General features: G+C 44.7%; 1 protein-coding gene across 4 annotated transcripts; it reads right to left on the reverse strand.

Moving 5' to 3' along the window:
- Positions 1-80: 80 nt before the first annotated feature.
- On the reverse strand, positions 81-22,302 carry CCP110 (centriolar coiled-coil protein 110). 4 transcript variants are annotated; one of them, XM_065851174.2, is made up of 16 exons: positions 22,206-22,302; positions 21,328-21,453; positions 18,542-18,698; positions 17,389-17,517; positions 14,391-15,957; positions 12,415-12,539; positions 12,096-12,279; positions 10,486-10,625; positions 10,013-10,129; positions 9,656-9,757; positions 9,281-9,397; positions 8,728-8,807; positions 8,119-8,181; positions 7,389-7,448; positions 6,749-6,831; positions 81-2,113 (listed from the first exon to the last, which is right to left on the reverse strand). In XM_065851174.2, the coding sequence occupies exons 3-16, from the start codon at positions 18,686-18,688 to the stop codon at positions 2,061-2,063; spliced, it is 2,967 nt and encodes a 988-aa protein (XP_065707246.2). In that variant the 5' UTR covers positions 18,689-18,698; positions 21,328-21,453; positions 22,206-22,302; the 3' UTR covers positions 81-2,060. The 4 variants fall into 4 exon arrangements, with proteins under 4 accessions (XP_065707246.2, XP_065707247.2, XP_065707245.2 ...); XM_065851175.2 differs by lacking the exons at positions 21,328-21,453; positions 22,206-22,302 and adding an exon at positions 19,087-19,351; XM_065851173.2 differs by lacking the exons at positions 21,328-21,453; positions 22,206-22,302 and adding an exon at positions 19,603-19,691 and having other exon boundaries at positions 82-2,113.
- Between the last annotated feature and the right edge of the window lie 101 nt (positions 22,303-22,403).

The raw sequence follows: 22,403 nt of genomic DNA on the forward strand, positions 1-22,403 counted from the left end.
CTCATGGTCACCCTGCTGTCCACCAGTGATGACCTCAAGTGATTTTTCAATCGAGAAAAAAGGAAATGCAGTTTGTTTTAGAGATTTTAAGTTTATTGGGAAGTATATTTTAAGTAAAAAGCATGACTGGTGAAAATGAAATAAAGTACAAAAATAAATACACTTTTATAATGATATTACAATTCCACACAAAATAAAAACATAAATATGTTTAAATACAAAACACATCAAGTACAAAACCAAATTCTGGCACTTGTCAAGTGAAAGGCCTCATTAAAGTTAAAAAAACCTCATGCTGCAATGTTTTATTACACACACTGGAAGCATGCTTAAAGTAAAAGAGGTTGAGATGTGAAACACAAACAAGGTAAGCACTCATTTTTACTAGCACTCAATCTATTTTTTAATTGCCTATGCTAATAATAGAGCACATAAACCAGCCTCTTCTTAACATCAGTCTTTAGCACTGACCTGTCACTGACACAGGTGATCCCATCACTGGACATTTTTCTCTGGAGATGTTTCCCGCTCTGGGGACAGCTGGGAACCAACCCAGAGCTCTGGATTCCGCTAGAGCAGGAACCTTGTCTCTGGCGTCTTGTGTTACGTCTGAAATTCTCAAGATCCGCAGCATTTGGATGAACGGGGGGGTCATCCTGGTGTGAGCGCTTCAGTTTACACCATTGGGGAGCCCTCCACAAGCTTTCAAATAAACTTCATAGCAAAGAGCCACCGAGCAGGGTCATTCTTAAAAACGTTGAGGCAGCGCTTTGGCACTTTCCAAGCACGCAGTTTGAGTAACCTACTGCATGGCATTAAACAGTTGTTGTTACCAATGGCACCAGCTGCAGAGGACAGACTTGGTGGCAGATAAAAGCCACAGTCAGTGCCACACACCGCTGCCCAACGTTCCTCTTTCATCCCATTTAACACAGCATTTTCAGTCTTTTATCTCTCATATCCATGTCAACACGCTACAAAGCTTAGGTTGCTGCATTACAGAATTCTGCGTCCCTCAAGCTAGAATAGTATCCATCAGCAGGAAGATCAAGGAGAAGTAAGAGCATGATCTTCTCATGATAGACTTTCATAAATACGAGAATGTGCTTGTTGGGATTTGGTAGAGACTCTTCTCCCCTCCTGAAAGGATGATTTTGGAATAAAGGCCTGTTAGATCACGGTAGAAGAAAAACGGCTCTGAAAAATTGCATCTGTCATCAATGAAATAGAAGACATCCAAGTTATTTTTGTGGACAAAGACTTCTAAGTCTAAAATGGTAAAACAATTAAAATCTTGCCTTCTGAAACTTCTGTAGAACATATAAGGCTCTTTCTCTTGGCCAAAAGTTCTTTCCATAAGAAAATGCAGTAGACAAGGTAAAAAAATCCTAGGAATCTTCCAGCACAGTGGTTTGATCTACCACATATATAAACGTGTGGTTTCAGTTTAGTAACTGAAAGTACATCTGTCTGCCCAGCAGATCATCAGGATCCATGTCTGTCCCACTCGGCAGAAACGCAAAAGATTTAGGCCTTTAGTATTTAAATTGAGGTACATTCAAAGTACATCAAAGTACATTCAAAAGGGCTGCTGACACTGATGGAAGAGCTTGGCTTTGTTTGAATTAACGTGTCCTTTTTTTCCTTATTTAACTGCTTTAACTTTGTGGTATGAAACAAACTATATACACACGACTTATTTATGGTGGCAATCGTACACAGAAATTGCAATTTTAAGTAATGCAAAAAGCATATGTTAGATGCAAGAATTAGAGTGTGAAAAAGCCACAAATGAACTTACTGTTGCCCCGTGGTAGTCTTTAGATAAACAAGATTATGAATCTTATGTGTACACAGCAGTATGAATACATAGTAAGTTTAAACATGCAATTTTTCCATGAGTACTAGAGCTTCACAGCCCTTTGTCACTTCAATATGATTGTATTAATGTGTTGTCATGTGGATGTGATGAAGTATGTTTATCATTTCTAAATATACATATTTGAATCAGTGCTGAGAATGCATCATAAAAAACCATTATCCCAGTGAGTGCTGTCGTCTTAAATTGTCACAACATTTGGCTTCTTTTTTTGGGTTCTTCCTGCATATGCTCCTAAAAATGAAGTAGAAACATGACCCATTTTACAATTAGTACTACTGGTTTTTGTAAGAGGATCATGCAACAAAAATAGCTGAAAAAGTTTAGGATAATTTTTTTAAAGCAGTATTATATATTCAGTGGCTACTTCTAAAATGAGTCATCATGTTACACCTAAAATGCCTTACAAATACTACCTATAGGTTTGAAAGTAATGGCATTTTATAGTATTTTCTTCTTCAGTAACTATGCCATCTTCTTTTCTGCTACTCTAAACATTAACAATTACAAATCACAATTTTTTAAGTCTGTCACATCACCAAGACGGAGGATAAATGACTGAGTTTAACCATGCTATGTACTGCTTCTAAACAATCCATTTAAAATATTGTACAAGTCAGAGTTAACTCTTTCCCTTTCCCCTGCTGCCTCATTAATAAACCAAGAGACAGCTGTAGGTTTCCATATGTCAATATACACAACCAGAATTAAAAGTGCAGTATGAATAACGTCATCAGGCAGAGCCCTTAAAAACAGAAAGCTGCTGAAGTATAATAACAAAAAATAATAAATAAGCAAATCTCTCCACATGGAACAAATATATACATAAATATATACATATAAAACCATATTATACTATGCATAGCACAAGTATCTTCCAGTACCGAGGGTTTAGCACCGCAGGCTGTTTAACAGTAGCACAACTGAGCATCTGTGCGGCTGGGGCAGTGACCCCGTGTCCAGCAGCGTGAGCCAACCCGGAGCAGGGAACGCAGGACAGCCATGGGAAAGGGTCAGCAGGCAATGGGATGGATGTGACACAGTGAGTGACCAAGTGACAAAGATCCTTTTGATGCTCTTCAGTTACTCTTTGCACAGCTGCGGTGGTTACAAGTGCCCAGGGGCCACATTCAGTGCAGCTCAAAGCAGCTTTGGAAGCGCCTGCAGAGCATCCGCAGTGGGACCCCTCACCCCCAGTGTTACTGCCCCCTCACCCCAAACGCTGCTCTCTCCTCACCCCGAGCGCTCCCCACACCCTGGTTCCAGGGCTCTGCAGCTCACATGGGATCCCACAGGACAAGCCCACAGGACAAGCCCACAGGACAGAAGGGACAGAAGAAGCCAAATAGTATTCAAGAGTTACGGTTCTTCTGGATACAATTATGACCCAGCCTATTCCAGGGGCACGGGGAGCACTGACACGAGGCCTCTCTCCTGTGACACAAACTGCTGCTCGCACACAGCGTGTCTGATGCCCTCCTGCCATGCTGGCCTGGCCCTCACACACCACAGCGCACACCTCACACCCCTGGGACCCCCACACACCTTACACACCTGGGACCCTCACACACCTGTGTGACCCTCACACCCCTCACACACCTGTGTGACCCTCACACCCCTCACACCCCTGTGTGACCCTCACACCCCTCACACACCTGTGTGACCCTCACACCCCTGTGTGACCCTCACACCCCTCACACACCTGTGTGACCCTCACACCCCTCACACCCCTGTGTGACCCTCACACCCCTCACACACCTGGGAGCCTCACACACCTGTGTGACCCTCACACACCTGGGAGCCTCACACACCTGTGTGACCCTCACACACCTGGGAGCCCCACACACCTGTGTGACCCTCACACACCTGGGAGCCCCACACACCTGTGTGACCCTCACACACCTCACACACCTGTGTGACCCTCACACACCTGGGAGCCCCACACACCTGTGTGACCCTCACACCCCTGTGACCCTGATCTCAATCACCTCCTTTCTAACACCACCAGACCACATGAAATGCCCGGCCTGGCACTCCTATTGACTGAGCATCTCTGTCCTATTCAAAAAAAATTTAAAAAAGAATCTACAAGTAAGACTCTTTACAGATTTAGTAGTTTGTACTTTTCAGCACTGAACTCTGACCGAAGGAGTACAAACCAACAGTCGCTAAATTTAGGGTCACCAGTTGATTCCTACATGAAACGCCCTCTTGTCAGAAAGCAACAACAATCAATCGGAGTGGTATTAAAGCTACAAAGCATTTTATAGGCAGAGTTTAAAGTAACAATTGAAAGAATGGGAAAAAAAGAAGAAAACAGTTGGATGAGAACCTTATTGTTTTCTTCTGAGGGTCTGCCTCGCATCTCATTTGGATGCATAAGAAATGTATATGTAATAGCTGTATTCTACTAACGCTCCTTCCCTTTGCCCCTCTAATAAACACAATTTAATTGGGAGCCAGGGATGAATGAAGACAAGAAATTAAGGACTACAGGTGAGGAGTGTAGCAGACTGACATAGCGGCAGGTATGAATAAAATCTGTATTGCCCAGACCAAACCACTGCTACAACTCTTTTTTCTGACACGTGCAACTTCTGCTAAAATAAGAGAAGCATACGCATTGGATTTCTTACACTTGCTTTTCAAATTGACTTGAGGTTATATTTTCCCTGTCTATGGTCTTTCCTGGACAGAACTTGTTGCCTCATTACAGATGATTGTCAAGGATCTCTCTTGAAAAGATACTTTATTACTTCAAAATAAGATGTAAAAAAAACCCAATAATTTAAAAATCCCTATTCACCATACTGCCAAGCCTTTCACTAGCCACGTTTTATCCATATATAAAGAGAAGTATTGAAATATATTCAACTTAAGGCTTTTTCATTATCGCAAAATTATGCAGATTCTTTAATGCTAAGTGTTCCCCGTCTACAAATTTCAGAATGCATTTCTGCTCATTTACTACAAGCTATTTAAAGGAACATATGGAAAGATTGCTATTATGCCATGGGAACACACGATGTCCAAACACTAAATGAGGTGACGTTGTGCAACCAGAACCGGCCGGCACAGAGTTGATGAGACGTGTGCTGTAAGCTTCAGGAAAACCTCCACTGAAGGCATTCAATAGCTTCCCAGATTCTCAACAATGAGCGATAAGGGAAGGCAAAGGGAAATTTAGAGATGTATCCCAAAGGATTCTTTTTATTGCCAAGTTATCTACTGTCACAACTTGGACAATTACGCCTATGATAACCTGAGGGACTGAGCAGCGCAGCACACGCTGCGGCACAGAGGAGCAAGAAAGAACAACTTAACGGGGCGTCTGACACCAGAGCATGAATTACATGAGATTAGGGATGGCATCCAAACCTCAAATAAGTGCTGAACTTGACAGTGACAGCACCCTTAGACCACTGCTCTCTGTCACGCTGTAGCTGGTGGAGGTCTTTTCTTCAGCACTCCCACTTCCTAGTTCATACCAGACACGTTTTTACAAACTTGCAAATGAAAATTTGCCTCCATGGCTCTCTGGTTGTTAAGACGACATTGCTTACTTCATTGTCTTCTATATATTTCTGAGAGATTATTTAGTGGCTTTGCTAATTTTTCCGTGGCGTCACCGAGTGCAGCTGAACCAGCGCCCTGCACCACTGCAGCGACGACAGCACCGCCCGGACACTTGGCAACAGAGAGAAAACGATGAACAAACCTTGGCTGTAATCTCATTGTTTGCTTTTGTAATTTTGCCCTCCTTTATTTTTCACTTCTTCAACCTGCAGCACTCCAGATGTGTACGCAGAGTTTCTTACCACACATTCTTCTACCGCCACATCTCTTGGCTTCACAAAGTGCTACGGAAAGACCAAACGCTCTGGCGAAACATCGCGTTTAAACAGTGCAGACACTGCACTAAACCTCGGATCCTCCCTGCCAGGGCACTTAATAAACAGAGAATTTCTCTTATAGGAATGGTTTAATAACTCACTAAATAAAGATAATTCAGATCACTATAGAAAACAGTTGGAAATCCTACTACATTATAATTTGGAAATCCTACTACATTATAATTTGCCTTATTTGCCAAAAATTGCCAATTTTTATACTTTACTCATGCAACTCTCCTGTGAGAACAAAGTGTAATTAAGACCTTAAACGGTTTTAAGAGGTATAAATCACTTTAACCTTTGATAAATTATAGTTTGTCACTTAAATTTAAAATCTGATTAAAAACATGCAGATTGTATCAGCTGTTTCACAGTGGTTTAATTCCCTTCACGGCTGAACGGGCTGAAAACTGAGAGGTTTGGCACTATTGTCAAACCTTTTTAATAGAAGGTCAGCAATCAGTGTTATCTGTATGCAAGTAGGGGAATATTCCACTTTGAAAATCAGATCATTAAGACAAACATCCTGTAAGATACTGCAGTAATATCTACAACTTGAGGACTGTCTGATGACTGAACGCTGATCTGACACCGTCCTTTCAACACGCTTCGTGTTGAAGACGAGTTACACGTGTGTACAGAACTAAGGGTCTAATGACACCAGGATTCTAATCCACGCCGAGTCTACTATTGGCTTCTCCAACAGGTACAGTGAAGAGATCTGGCAAACATGTTTACAACTGGGCAACGGGGAGTGAAAGCAAATGAGCCGCGCAGCACATTCCATATCCTGCGCTTACAGAACCTGAAAGTGGATGGTTAAGGTACCAGCACATGTGTTTGAAGAGACAGATTAAATTTCAAGACATAGCAAAGCGGGTGCACAAGAAAAGGAAAACAATATATCCCACATTTACTTTTTCTAGATACTAATAACTTACTTACTACAAGATCCAAGCACCAGTTTTCTACACACCTGAAAGAGCCTTGTTAGACACTCTGCTCTCTGAGGCCTTCTTTCTATTTTGCTCAACCCCCTTCTTTGAGGTCATAGGGGTTCTAATTAAATATAAAAGAGTTAATAAGTCACTTGCATCAAAGTTGAAAGGCTGTATCCAAAATATAAAGGCACTATCAAACTGTGTTTGGCACGAAAACATTTTCTAGTGTCTCCCAAGCCTCCTCCTGAGCACGTGTACAATTCCTACTGACATTATTATGGCTTAAGTAGCTGCATTAAATGGGAGAACATCTCCCCATAAGCTGATTTTCACAACTCGATTCGAGAAACCAATTCAGTTCAGACACCGTGGCGTCACAGTCTACACGTACAAATACATTGAATTAAGTGGAAGCAAAGCTTCATGGAATGAATGTTACAAATAGAAATGCTGGAACACAGTGTAAATGGAGACAATACACGAGAGGATGAGAACACTAAATATTTCCTTTGAGTATCAGGTAAAAGCTTCATCACTCTCTCAAAATACCACAAGAATTAGTTTTACTTTGAACAAGAGCTGCCCCAGCATATGCAAATATGATTCAGAAATCACCGTGCTCTTGCACTTTGCATTTACGTTCATTTTCAGGCTCTAAACATGCAGTGCCCTTACCCTTGTCTGCAAAGCAGCCTGTGAACGGGGGCATTCTGTCCTTGATTTGGTTGAAGCACCCTGTTAAAAGACAAACTCCAATTACTGCTTTTTCTCTCCTTTAAACATACAAAAATCTCATAAGGAACACTGAATTACGCATCACGTTTCACATAAAACGCCCACAAAACGTGTAGGCAAACATGGGAGGAATTAAAATTCCAGAATAGGATTGCTCCTTCCACTATTTAAAACAAAGAAACAATAGAGCACAGATAGGATCGGGTTCCTACTCATTGATCAAAACAATCAGGAAAAAAAGGATTGAATTGTTAAACCCATCACTGAAGTGTGAACGTTTCCTCACAACTGAAAGCTGCTTATTTTCTGACAGCTTTCCAAAGATATCAATGATCACACTGCAAAGTGACGGGAAGAACAGCAGTGGTGTCAAACCGAAGCTTCAGAGATACTAATAGTGTATCTTTCAGAAAAACCTCAAACCTGAGCACATATTTAAAGCCATAAATAAATAACATCTGAAGATCAAATTTCAGAACTGACTTTGAAGAAAATAAACATTTTCTAACTTCTAATGAGCTAATAAACCCCTTTCTCAGACGATGCTAAATCAGATTTGATCACTGGCCATCAACTGCGGCAGGAATTGAGCCGACTGATGGCAAAGCAGCAACGCAGATCTAAGAAACTACAATGATAAGTTCTTTAAAAGCACATCATCTTTACTCACCGGCTTTCAGGAGTTTTTTGCTTTATGATTATTTTTTTACTTGGTATTCCCATTTCCGAAGCCCTAGCGAAACAAAGGTATTGAAACATCAAAATAAAATCATCATCGAGGTCTTAAACAGGGACAGGAAGAGCAAACCCACCCAGCATCTCCACCCACACCCCCCTGGCAGAGCACTAGTGCAAGCTGTCACTTTTGTGACACAACTGTTTGGTCCCTGTGTTGCAGGATAATATCTGCCACATCTTCCCAAAAACTTTGCCAGAGATAGTCTAACAAGTATCTCCAGGGCTGAGCACTTTAGAAAGATTGATAAAACAACTTGGAGCACTTTTTACAATGTACAAACCAACCACAAAGTGCACGGAGATCCCTTTGCTCACCACTGAAATACGCACAACTTAAAACTAGCATTTTTCTCCCATACAAACAATAAGTTTCTTAAAAGTAAGAGCGAACTACTACTAGTAAATAACCACACACCTCAAGACTTTTTTTTATTCATTCCTCCCAGCTTGCAAAGAAGCTGTTACCCCAAAACCATCGTTTCACTATTCCCAACGTCTCCTCCCATCCCCGCGCCCCCGTCCCAGGCAGAACCGCACGTACTTCATGTATTTCTTCCTGTCCAGAGACTTCTGTGTGGCTGTGGAAAGCGTCACCCTCTCCCTCGGGCTCTTCACTTTATCCTAGTAAAGCAAAAGGAAAGAACCAACAGTAACAACACTTACTGCTCTTATAGAGCTCAATCCCATCTCACCTGCCCCACCGTAAAAACAGCCCCACCAGTGTTTTCAGTACTGAGTTCACATCCAGGCTGAATTCAAAGGTTATTTTATTTCTTAAAATTATAGGATCTTCCTTCTGTTATCAGATTTTAAAAGTTTGTATGCCATAATGAACTCTTATTTAAAGCATTAACTTTTCATTATTACTTTCACCATGTTTTCCATTCTATTTCTTATACACTAAAAGTTTCACCATATCAATCTCTTATTGCAGTGAGGTCTTTTAGATTTGACGACAGTACCTACAGAAGCACAATTAAACAAGAAATTAGATTTTAAAAGCTTTTTACTAGGTGAGGAAGAATCTCTTGAAAGCAAAACAATTCAGTACTTAAACTCTTAACACAATTTACATTCTCTTGACCAGAACCAACCATTAGCCTGAGCATCTTCTCTTTACGAACTTCACGATCGTGACGCAGAATATTCATTCTTTCCGATGCCTCCATTGTAAAAAAGATGTCGTGGATGTCAAACAAAGCAGCCCGCAGCTGGAAAGAATAATTAAAATTATAACCAATTATTTGGTCAACAGTCCCATGGTTTCGATCATCAAGCTCTTCTTGCTTTCAATCTAAACAAAACACTTGGAAAGATCATTTTTAAATCTCTTAATGAGTGGGCACAAAAATGGAATCTTCTGTTCAGGGTCATAGTTTAAACTTTTGACTTTGTTCAGAGTCACTGTATTTATTCTACAAAAGCAGAATAGCTGAGGAAGATGTTTTAAGGAGTTAAAATAGCGTCACCTGAGCCATTACTCTCTCGTGCAGGGACGCGTCTTGTGCTGAAACGTTTCCTCTTTTCAACGGTGCTTCAGACTGGAAAGTTCTGATGAACTCCATAGTATCCTGCGGAAGATGGGAAAATGAGATTAAGCACGAAGCACCATCCTGCAGGAGAAAGGACCCTTTCACGCTGCGAGCAGGATGCGTAGCCTTTGACCTGGACCTCGTGACACTGAGCAATGCAACACTCAGATGTCCACGTGATGGACATCCCCAAATTCTTCCAAAAACAGATAAAGCATGATTTCACCTGACAATTAAAGACAGGAGCAAAAACAAGCAGGAGGAGAAGCTGCATAATAAAAACGCTGATCTTACTTTTACAGTCTGCTTAAGATGTTTCAGTTTCTCCGTCTGCAGGAGTCTCCGAGTGAGAAACCCCTTGGCCACGGCAGTGATCTTGTCAAACTTCATCTGTATCTCTGGACTGAAAACCTTAAAAGAAAAGAAGCAGCTTCTAAACATTCCCTAACAAAGCAAGAATTAATTATTTCTCAAATAACATCAACCATGTGACAGAGGTTTTCAAGTAAGAAAGAAGCTGTTGAAGTTTTGGCTAGGCCAGAAGTACCCACCATTATATTAACTTAGCAGAAGCAAAATATTGTTATATTATTATTTTGCATATATGAACACTGAGAAAAATATCCTATGCAGTTCTCTTGTGTAATCAAAGAGATACTAAACTTTTCTGTGAGATTTATACCGCGCAGCTATTATAATGTTACCAGTGTCTCACAATAACCAGAGGGCTTTTAAAGCTACAAATAAACCCCGGTTTCCCCCCTTACCTGAGTCCACCTGGTTTTGATCCTGTTACTCGGCCGAGACACTGAGGTTTTTATAACTCCACTGCCTGATGGGGCCCAGAGAAAGAACGAAGTTTCGCTTGTTGAAGCAAAGCTGGTGGGTGTTGCAGCATGAGCAAAACCTGCACACAACGCAGAACAGACACTTCAACACACAGACGTTGTCCATGAAGTAAATGACTGTGTGTGTATACACACACAGACATAGATACAGAATCATTTCAGCTGGAACACAAATGCAGCACCCCATTAAAACAAAAAATGCAGATAAAATCAAACACATACACAAACTTTAACTCTGGTTTCAGTCAGGAAGCCTTTTTGGGCTTAAGAACAAAGCAGCTCCCAGTGCTGGTAGGTATCTTTATTCAAACTGCAGATTATATTACTTGGATATTGGGAGGAGAAATGTCCATATGCTATATCATGAAAAAATCACTTCCTTAACATTAAAATTGCTACAGAAAATCTTATTCACAAAGCATCTCAAAGAAAATGGTCTGAAAGTGTTTAATGTCACTATCACAGATCCTAAAAATGAAGAAGGAATAATAATGCAGGTCAGCAATTTTACTCTCAAATGGAAGTCCCTTTGCAGTTTGTCTGCTACAATATCCAATTCCCACCTGCATTCGATAAGTGCATTTTAATTCACTCAAGAAACAGAACTCAGCTTGGAGGCAACAGCTTCGTTTACAAGGTCAATTAGAGGCAAGAAGCAACCTCTCTATTTCAGATTTATCTCCCAGCAAAATCTGCCAGGAAGACAAAGCACAACCTTTTGTTTTGGAGCACAAGTGTGATGGGAGCGGCTGAGGGAGCTGGGGGGTTCAGCTGGAGAACAGGAGCTGAGGGGAGACCTTCTGATCTCTGAACTGCCTGAAAGGACCTTGGAGCCAGGGGGGTCGGGCTCTGCTCCCCAGGAACAAGCACCAGGAGCAGAGGAAACGGCCTCAAGTTGCGCCAGAGGAGGTTGAGGTTGGATCTGGGGAACAATTTCTTCCCCAAAGGGCTGTGGGGCATTGAACAGGCTGCCCAGGGCAGTGCTGGAGTCACCATCCCTGGAGGGCTGCACAGACGGACATGAGGTTCTCAAGACATGGGGCAGTGCCAGGGGTGGGTTGTGGCTGGACTCTATGATCTTGAGGGTCTTTTCCAACCAAAATGATTCTATGAACCTAATGTGGAGGAGGTGAGAGGTGTTCCCGGCAGGTAAGACCCCAGCAGAGCCCCCAGAACCCTCCCCAGAGATGTCCTGTCCCACCTGCGCAGCCACAGCTGAGGACGAACGCTCTGTGCACAATGCAACCCCCCCTTGCCCTCCATCCCTCAGCTGACTCTTAGCCTGCTCTCCTCAAACATGCCCTGGAACAACTTGACACGAATGGAGCAGTACAAGGACGGCTGAAACTGCGCTAAACGCCAGTGAGGCAAAAATGCAACAGAGAACTGGTTCTGCGGATGCTGTTGGCAGCTGAGGGCGGCAGCTGAGGGAGGCAGCTGTGGGCACGTGGTGACACGGGACAGGAACAGCCCAGTCACCTGCGCAGCACAGCGTTCCACCCACCCACGTTCTGCGCTCACGGTTTTACCGATGCTGGTGGAGTTGGCGTGTCGGACGGTCTCCAGCTCAGACTCCACGCTTTCCAGCAAGCTGCTTTCGCTCTTCTTCCTCCACTCCAACTCCATCCTGCTGTTAATATTCACTTTGGAAATCTCTATTTCTGTTGTAGCAATCTTCTTTCCTTTCAACTTCCTCTCCTGCTCTTCCAGTTCCTACAAAAGACAGAATCAACTATTAGACTATTTTCTAACTCTGCAAAGCAATAGAATAGACATTTTAAACCCAAGTGCTTCCTGACAAACTGCAATACAACATACGCGACCTTTGTTTAGAGTGTTTTACCTTACCTTCTGCAATTTCTCCTGTTCCCTCTCCTGTTCTGCTATCAGGATCGACAGTTGCTGCGCGTGCTGTTCTTCGAGCCTCTTCCTCATTTCTTCAAAGGCCAACATTTTGGTTTTTAAAATATCTTCTGAGAAAACACATTGCAGAGAATCCAGCGTTCAAAATTGTCTATGCGATTTTACCACAGATACACACGCTTTAAACAGGAGCAATTGGCATCATCGGTAAAAAAGTACAATTTACCTTCCATGTCAAGTTTCTATGATGTATCGCAAAGAATCTCATCAGTTACTACAGTTCTTCAAAATATTTGAATGTTCATATTTGTGGAATAAACATGTGAATGTGTGGCAGAATGCAAACCCCCCTCTATCCCCCTCCCTCCTTCATCGTGGAAGGAGCAGACACATCTCCCTCTCTCCCTGCTGCCTGAGGCTGACAGCTGCTTCTGTTTGGCCCCAGAGCCCCTGGCCAGGGCCGTTAGGAGAAGGGAGCACTGAGGGGCCAGGGAGCCGCTGGGCACCTGTGACCAGTGTGGGGATGTTTGGAGGCTTCAGGGGCACCCACAGCCAGTGTGGGGGTGCAGAGAAGCTTCTGGAATGCCCACAGTCAGATCTGATCAGGCTATAAAATGGGATTCTCGTCGAGACTCCGCCCCTTGCGCGGATCTCTTGGAGTTCCGAGCTGAGCCGCTGCCGCCAGGAGCCACTGCCCCCCCGGGACGGAGACTCCGCTTGCCTTGCGCCACGGGTGGGAGTAAATTAACCCTCGCAGGATTGCCAGTGTATCTGCTTTCCGTGCACATTTGCACCTGGATTTATACTTTCCGTGCACATTTGCACGTGTACTCTCCGTGCTCAATACGACCACGTGTATAAATTATTTCCTCGCAGAGTCGCGAGTGTATCCGTGCTTCCACATAAGCACGTGTAATATTCCGTGCACATTTGCACGTGTATTTCTCCTCGCAGGATTGCGAGTGTATTATAAATTTACCCTCGCAGAATCGCGAGTGTACACTTTCCGTACTCACTACGAGTACGTGTATCCCTTTGAAATAACCCCACACCGTGTTCAGGCAGTGTGGACTCTTCCCGGACTCAGGGACGGCTCGGCATTGTTTTGGTGAAGCCACGTGCATGCACTCTGTGGACCTCCTGTTGGATTAGTTGCTGCCCCTTCATAATTTTCCTCAACCGATATCCGAACCTGTATTCAAGTCACTTTGGAGTGCTAAACCCTGTTTCTCACCAGTTTAATACAAGTTGTTTTGGACCCTGTTGTCCCTTAAACAAACCTTGGGGGGCCTCCGTGACAGAATGGAACAGCAGTAACATCAACTGAGGCTGTATTAAAATAGGGACACAAAAAATCCTGCTCTGAGAACAGTGTAATTACACTCGCTCAAGTGAATTAATATTATTTATGCCACTTCAGCTTGATTTGGTAGAGACACAGATGTTACAGTCTTGAATTGAAGAAAATACCTATATAATGGGTTTTTAGACCTAATGGAACAAGACATTATCTTCTTAGTGAAGCTAAATTCAAATTTCTACATCCGAATGGGTAACTGGTATTTGTGGTGTCAAATAATACCCCTGAGAATAAACACAGAACTCACAAAACTGACAGCGTTTTGGCTGATGCTTCTTCACATTGTTCAATCAAGTATTTGTTACAAATCGCTGGTACAAGACTCCTGACTCCATCAACTGCCAAGACAGCAGTTCTGCCATTCTGGAGCGGTTACAAATGGCTTGGGTAGAAAGCTGAATTTCAGAATTTGTCATGAAGTGAAAATTAGAGAAAGAATGAAGTCACTGAAAAAAAAGATAACTTACACTCAGTAAAATTTTAGCCTTTGATTTATATATTGATTTAGAACCACCAATGACTAATGATCATTGGGTTTTTTCCCAAAAGACTTTGAAACTGAGAAGCTTCAGAAAACCCGGCAACTCTAGTGATGTTTTACCTGCTGCCGCACTACCAGGGGCTGAATTCTTCGGGATGTAAACCGATCTCACAGCGTATTTCTGGTCCTGCAACCACTGCTGCTCTTGTTCTTCCATTCCAGCTGTTACAACACAGGGACTGTTTTCTTTTTGGCAATTGGCAGCGTCCAAATCAAGTCTACGTTTCACCTTTTCGAAACTATTTTCTGGAAACTGCTCGCTGGCCAGGGCAACGCTTGGCGTGTCCATCTGCTGGCACGTGTTCTTGCTCTGCATTAGCAGCGGGGACGGGTTTTCTACGTCATAAGATTTATTGAGCTCTACTGGAGAATTGCATTTGCTGTTTTCTAGCAAAGCAGAGGGTTTGGTCTCATTCACAGCCAGGAGCTTCTGTGTTCCCGCAGCCTGACTGATGGCAAACGCTTCACTGGATTTTGGAGGGACAGGATCAGCGCTGGTCTCTATTTTATATGTCCCTCTGCTGTCCAGCGCTGCCCGTCCTTCCGGGGCGGCCAACAACACTGCTCTGCCTTCCGAGTGCCCAAAGGAAAGGCGATTTGCTCTGCCGACCCCCACGCTGTCCCCAGGGCCCGAGGGATTCCTGTGGACGCCAGGAGCTCTGTTGGGGTTCACCAAGTCCAGCAGGAACTTCGGCGCTGACTCAGACACGTTATTTTTATCTGCAAGATCTTGCATGATTAAATCCATTGCTCTACTCTTGCCTTTAGGACTCAACTCGTAAGCATTCACGGGGTTACTTATGACGATGTGGCCCATCGATAAAGGCCTTGGGCGTCTCCGGTGCATTTTAGGGCTCATGCTTGGCTCCGGGCTCGGTAATTTGGAGTAAGAGCCTGTGAGGCTCCTAACAATGCTGCTGTCACGATCAAACATTGAAGTCTTTTTAAATTCTTCATCCGAATCGGAATCAACCGATGGGGGTGGTGTTCCAACTCTCATAGGTATGTCCACCTTTGAAAAACTGGACAAAGCTGACATACTTGTGCTATTTGTATGAGCAGAGGCACCTTGGAGAAGGGTGTTTGATTTATTAAGACTGGGCTTATCAAGTGTGGGAGCGGTGCAAGTCCTGCCTGTAAGCTTTGCTCTTTCTTTCACAGAGTCAGTTGTTTTAACACCATCGTTTTCTTTATCCGAATGACTTTCGCTCACGCTCCTCTTGGAGTTACTTTTGGAGCTTCGCTTGCTTTGCTCTTTCTCTACGCACTCCCTGGATTTCTTCAGCAGGTTCTGCAGACTGGCACCGCACGGGTCCTTCTGGGACCCGAGCTTGTCATGCGCGCTGTCGGGAGACGCGGCCCTCGGACACGAGGTGGCTTTGCGGTGACCCTCGCTTTGCTCTGAAAACACATTTCCTTCCGCTGCTTTAGCTCCTTGTGTCACACTGGGTGTCACCTGCCCAGTGCTGTCCGGTGGCCCTGGTGTCTGCGCCAGTTCCACGGGACCAACATCAGAACACAAACCGACATCTGATGGAGCTGCCAAGTCAGCCGGAGCTTTGGAAGCCAGATCAGGACAAGTATTCTCAGCCTCATTCATGTCACTCCCACCAGGTCCTTTCCTGATCTGCAAATCAAAATTGAAAAATAAAAAAGAAATCATGGATTTTGGATGAAATTTCCTCAAATCGCTGCAAGCATCACCTGAAAAATTCTGCCACCTTAAAGCAAATGTAAATTTTCAGTTTGACTGCTACCAGTTTCCTTCAAATTACACGCAGTGCAGAGCTCTTTGCAATGAGAAAAAAGATTATTGGAATTAAAATATGAATTTGATTAATAGTCCGCTCAGAATTTTTGCTGATACCAAGGACCTGAATGCAAATGTGCTCTTCTCTTCACAGGGTAATTTGGACACATTCACCTAATTTTGTGGTTTCAAATTATCTTCCAAGAGTCCTCTTAAAATATGAAAACATCTTTACATTAAATGAGAAATGTAATTGAAAAAACATCAGCATGAAATATTGGTTAACCTACAGACAGCTGGGAAGAAATCAAAATAGTTCCTAACAGAAATAGTGGTATATTTCATAATTTCTTTCCTAGTCCAGAGGCAATGAAATACGAATTTTTGTTCGTCAAGTACTTGAATAAACAACTTTAAGTGAGAATTACATGCTACTTCTAGCCAGCGTTTGTTTAAAAGGATCCTCACACTAGGATTATCCTATGGGTTATCCTATGTACTATAACTCCATTATCAAGAGGAAACCTTCGAAAAATACCCTTATTTTTGTATTGAATTGTATTGTTCCTGGTGTGCACACGACACAAACCAGGACGGTACGTTTGTCACCTTCGGAACTCAGCAAACCAAATGGGAACTGCACTGGTTCAAGCAAGAGGTTAATTTAAAGACCATTACAACTGTTTCAAAGACAAAGGCTCCCACTTGATGAGATGTAATTAATACTCTTTTCAACTTAAATCTCTACTAAACTCATCACTGAAGCAGCAAAGAAAACAAAATAGCTCCAGTAAAATTATAAAGCACACAAAACAACTGCGAGTTGTTGTGAAGGCAGTTTTATTTCTGTAATTGTTAAGGTTGAATATAGATTATTTTCTGATTAAACTACAAGCTTGCAAATTGGGTGGTTGGACTAGATAACCTTTGAAGGTCCCTTCCAACCCAAACCAGTCTGTAATGCAGTGAAATAAAGCAAACCAACTGCACCAACTCCAGGGGTTTGTCCGTTTGTTTTTCCAATCCAGTTGTTTCAAACAGTTACAGAAATAACCGTGGGTCACGTGCTGTGATCTGTCTTTTGTACACACCAAAACAAGCAGAACAGCACGTCCCGTGCATTACAACAAACATCGATATTATCACTCAAAATCAATTATGGGGTGACATAGCACGCAATACTATCAAATGCTGGTTCTGGAGCGTTGACCACTATTAATTCCATGTTTATACTGTGAATGCTTTCTCAGTGTGTTTGTAAGCAGCTGCTTTCTCCCAAGGTGTAAGGCACTTTTGGACTAAGAGTACCTGAACATTTTCTAGAATCTCCTGCACACGATTCAATAAAGCTCTTTTCTGAGAGTTCCGTCTCCAGGTCTCCAGATCCAGCGCTTTCTGCTTATATTGCTGGACTTCCTTTTTCTTTTCGAGGCTGAGCTGCAAAACAGGGCGTAAGAAACACAGTTTACAGCAACAAATGCAAATTTCAATACAAAATTACTGAAATAAATTAAAAAGAAAAGCAACAGAACAATAGAAGAACAATGATCATCTGAGACTCTGCACGTGCTCTAAACACCAACTTCTTTTGAACCAGTTAGTCTTTCTTTTTTTAAATTAGAATGCACAAAATGCCTTCTTGGCACGCATGCAAATGAACACGAATTTAAATGATAGTTTATGAAAAACTTGTATCGACATTACACTACGCAGCACCAAGTTAAAACAACCCAGGGCTCCGAGTGCAGATCTACAAAACTACAACCACAAGAATTGGCTGCACAGAGTTCTACAAAATTAATTATGCATTTCTTCTGTGAAAGCTTAAAGTATCCACCCATTTGTAAATGAAAACTATGACAACAGATCGTTAAGTCTCCAATGTATATCCGTATGACGGGTTTTGGAGATGGTTGTTCCAGCGTCTCTCCGGTCACACAGACTCAGCTGCACAACTGCACAAGCACCCGCCTTCCGCTGGGCATCGAGCACTAAACATCGACTGACTTAACGGAACTGATGAGCCTGGGAAATACGTTACAGAAAGCTGTAAACACATGCAAAAATACATTTACTTAAAAGCTTTTTAATTATCTCAGTATTTGCTTTTCTTTGACATTTTCAAACAAACTCACATGTTCACTATTTGGAGTGTCAATATGATTTTACGTAAAGTTAAGCCCAGCAGTAACATTCTTCTATTTAACACCACAAACATTTTTACTCCCCTTGTGAAGATAACAAATTGCACAGAATGAAAGCAAATGCAGTTGATATGACAGAAGTACATTTTACCCCTTTACTTCGTAAAATTAAGGCTAGGAATGCTTAGAATACACCAAGCAGCAGGCCAGACCACACCTCAAACTGCTGCACCTTCAGTAGAATCACTACATGTGGGCAACAAAGCGAGAGCCAAAGGCACAGTCAGTGTGCCAGGGAAGGAAAAGAAAGCCCTTACCAGAGGGGAAAGCACAGGAATTCCATGGAATTGAATGAGGGAGATGTTTTTCTGCGGAACAGTGAAAGAGGTTTCTCTTTTTATTGCCTCTTCTTGGATTCTGGAAAGATGCTTCTTACAGAATATTTCATAGTCTTCCATCTTCATGTTAACTAAGCTGCAATGAATAACAGTGTTACTATTCCAAGACCATGAAGGGAAAACACTTCCACAGCTAAATCTGTATCACCATATTCTGGGAAACAAATTCTACATTAGAAAACTCAATTAAGTTTCTCTTCCTACTATCACTAACGAAAGCTGCAAAGCTGGTTTTGTTTTCCCATATAAACACAGGATCTGCATGAAAAAAGATGATCGCAGGTACACCGAGAAAAAAGCGTTGAGATAATCAAGGTTTACAAAACTACACATGCAATGGATCATTTTAACAGTTTCTATCAAAGACTTAATCTTTAAGGTCTCCCATGAATATTAAACAGCTCTTATCAATTGTAAAAGAAAAAAAAAATCGCAGACAAATTTAAAAAATTAAAAGAATGAACCTGGTATTAAAGCAAGACCGGCCTTTACATTTAGGGGGCTGAGAGGAACTGGTGTCTCACTCCCATGAGTCTCCTCCTGCAGGAACAGCAGCCGATGCTGCCACAAAAACACCAATTCCAGCCCCGTCTCCTCAGAGCCGCGCAGCGCCGGGGGAACCCGGGCAGAGCCGGGGGGACCCGGGCAGAGCTGGGGGGACAGTCAGCGCCGATCACCGCCCGGCCCGGCCCGGCCCCACAGCGCTTTGTTCCCCCGCCACCCGCGGCCCAGCTCGGCCTCCTCCCGCCGCGCCGAGCCCGCCACAGGCCGCCCCGCTGCGCCCGGGCCGCTGCCTCTGCCTCTCCCTCGGCTCCCCCGCCCCACAGCCCCTCTGGGGGCAGGCGACACCGGCCGGGCCTGGGCCCGCGGCCCTTCCTGCCCGGCGGCAGTGCGCACACCGCAGCCGCTTTTCCCAACCCCCGAGGCAGGGCCCGCCGAGCAGCCCCCGAGACCCCGCCTTCCCAGCAATCATTCAGTACCTGAGCGGGCACGGAGCCCCGAACCAGCACCCAGCAACACCGCGCACGGATCTGATCCGCGGCCTCCGCACCTGCCCGCCCCCTGCAACAGCCACGCCCCCTGAGAGGCCCCGCCCCTCCCCGGCGCCCCGCCCCTCCCCGGCGCCCCGCCCCTCCCCGGCGCCCCGCCCCTCCCCGGCGCCCCGCCCCTCCCCGGCGCCCCGCCCCTCCCCGGCGCCCCGCCCCTCCCCGGCGCCCCGCCCCTCCCCGGCGCCCCGCCCCTCCCCGGTCCTTCCGCGGTGCCGCCGGCGCCCGGGCCGGACAGTCCGGTAGCAGCGTCCTCAGAGAGTGACGGGGTGTGAGGGACTGGAAGCGACCTGGAAAGCTCATCCAGTGCAATCTCCCCATGGAGCAGGAACACCCAGCTGAGGTTCCACAGGAAGGTGTCCAGGCGGGTTTGAATGTCTGCACAGAAGGAGACTCCACAGCCTCCCTGGGCAGCCTGGGCCAGGCTCTGACACCCTCACCAGGAACAAGTTTCTTCTCATCTTTCAGTAGAACCTCCAGTGTTCCAGTTTGCACCCATTGCCCCTTGTCCTATCACTGGTTGTCACTGAGAAGAGCCTGGCTCCATCCTCCTGACACTGCCCCTTTCCATATTGATCCCCAGGAATGAGTCCCCCCTCAGTCTCCTCCAGCTCCAGAGCCCCAGCTCCCTCAGCCTTTCCTCACACGGCAGATGCTCCACTCCCTTCAGCAGTTTCGTGGCTGCGCTGGAAATGGATCAGGTCAGGGACATGAGCTCGATCTGCGCAGCTCCTCACACACCTGAGCCAGGCGGGACACACCTGTCACCTTGGAGTGAGCTCCCAGCTGCGATTCCAGAGGGGTGAGGTGGGACTGGGGCCATCCTGGCTCCCACCCAGGGGCTCCCACCCGTGGGGCTGAGCCAGCTGCCCTGTAGGCACGGGTGAAGTCTGTCCTGCCTGTCCTCAAATCCCCTATGGCTGAGCAGTCCCTGCACAGCCAGGACCACAGATGTGCCAGCAGGTATTCGTTTCATGGAACATGCTGTGCTGAGGTAGATAAACGCGAGAACTTGTTCACAGCCCCTTTGGGACAGCAGCGGTGTCACCGCAGACATCCCGTCCTGCCCAGCTGGGCCACCCGCCACAGGAACAGGAATGAGACCTGGGATGCAGGTGCCGAAATACACACCTGTGTGCCAGCACTCGGCCCAGCCAAAATTAACACAGATCTATGGAAACATCGAGTTCGCAGTGAGCGTTTGGAGATGTCAAAGCTGTCACTCTTGTTTAAAAAACAACCCCTTCATCTGTTACCTCTTCAACATGCTAAATATTATTGATTTTTTTTTTAAATCTTCATCTTTAATATGAAGTGATTCAGTTGTTTATCAAAGGATTTTTAAATGTGTAAGACATTTAATTAGATGTTCCATTACTTGTTATGTGTCTGCATATATGTCTGATTTTTCTCAGATACCCCTGGCAGGAGCACAAAACCATAAACAGAAAATAATATCTGAGATGCTCTGAACCAGCTAGGACAATATGTGACAAATATTATCTCAGCTATTAAAACAAAACAAACCCCCTAAATTCAGTTTAACAGACTGCCCGGTGCCTGTTCCACCTCTGGCTGTCAAGAGTTCCTCACCGCACAGTCAGCTTCTTCCCATCCTTCCCACAGGGAACACAAAAACCAGTCAAAATCCTCACTTACGTTAAGGCAAACTCCTTCCCTTGCTGCGCTGTGCTTTTCTAGACCCAGCAGCCAGTTTGTTCTGTTCCCGCCGCTTTCCTGGGGTGTTGCTCTGTTCCCTCAGCTGGTGTCACAGGAACCGCTGCCCTGGGTTTGGGTTGTGACAGGCGGGAATGAATAGTTAGATGTGTGATATATATAATGTATGTAAGGAACGTTTAACAAAGAACTGGTGTTTTTATGTAACTGAGGACCTGGCACCTGACCCCAGCAGGGGGGAGGGACAGAGACAGCTTGGACGATGAATCCTTAATGTAAAACACAGTCTTTCCCTGGAGTATATACTGATACCTGTATACATACTGATACCTGTATTTACAAGTTAATTTAGGGGGAAGCGTAGCCAAAGTACCAGGGATCCATATCTTAAATAGATTGATAAGGAGCAGGGTATTGTATGCGTCGGGGTGGTCTGTGAACCCTGAAGCACCAACATGGGGAACAGGGGAGGGGAATTGCGGCCGGGATTTTAGGGGGGTATAAGCAGGGGGTTTTGCCCTATTATGCGTGTCTGCCTTTAGGGAGAACACCCGCTGTTGCAATATTGTTATTAAAAAAATTGCTTTGCTGAGAGATCCTGCCTGAGCCTATTATATTTGCAAACTAATTGTTTCCTACAACATAGAACATCAAATCTAGAAATACAATGATTAATTGAAAAATAACTAATATTAATACTACATTAGCTGGTATAGCTGGCAAAGCCCCCTGACACACAGGTCTCCGGCAACTCTCTGGGCAGCGGTACCTTTCCTTTCGCTAACACCGCTTATTTTTATTTACGCCATTTTTTATCTGGAATAACCCACATTTTCTCGCAGTGCTGCTCCGACCCTTACCTGAGCAGGTCGCTCCGCCCCCGAGCGGCCGGCCCGGCTCGGCCCTGGTTCTGCGCCTGCGCTACCGCACCACCCCCTCCGCTCCCGCCGGGGGCGGTGCCGAGCGGGGATTGGCTGGCGGAACAACTGCCACGCCCCGGTTAGCTGAAGACGGGCGCCGATTGGTTGCTAGCGGCGGGTGGCTGAGCGCTGATTGGC

The sequence above is a fragment of the Patagioenas fasciata genome, chromosome 15 (genome assembly GCF_037038585.1).
Source record: "Patagioenas fasciata isolate bPatFas1 chromosome 15, bPatFas1.hap1, whole genome shotgun sequence".
Classification (NCBI taxonomy): Eukaryota; Metazoa; Chordata; class Aves; order Columbiformes; family Columbidae; genus Patagioenas; species Patagioenas fasciata.

What these genes read in the sequence shown, in the direction of transcription:
- CCP110 (XM_065851174.2), bottom strand. Translation starts at nt 18,688, where the DNA reads ATGAAGATGGAAGACTATGAAATATTCTGTAAGAAGCATCTTTCCAGA. An exon ending in AGAAGATGCTCAGGCTAATG is followed by an intron (nt 8,808 to 9,280) that starts GTTGGTTCTGGT and finishes TTGCTTTACTAG; the next exon opens with GATAAAGTGAAGAGCCCGAG. An exon ending in AGGCTGCTTTGCAGACAAGG is followed by an intron (nt 6,832 to 7,388) that starts GTAAGGGCACTG and finishes ATATTTAATTAG; the next exon opens with AACCCCTATGACCTCAAAGA.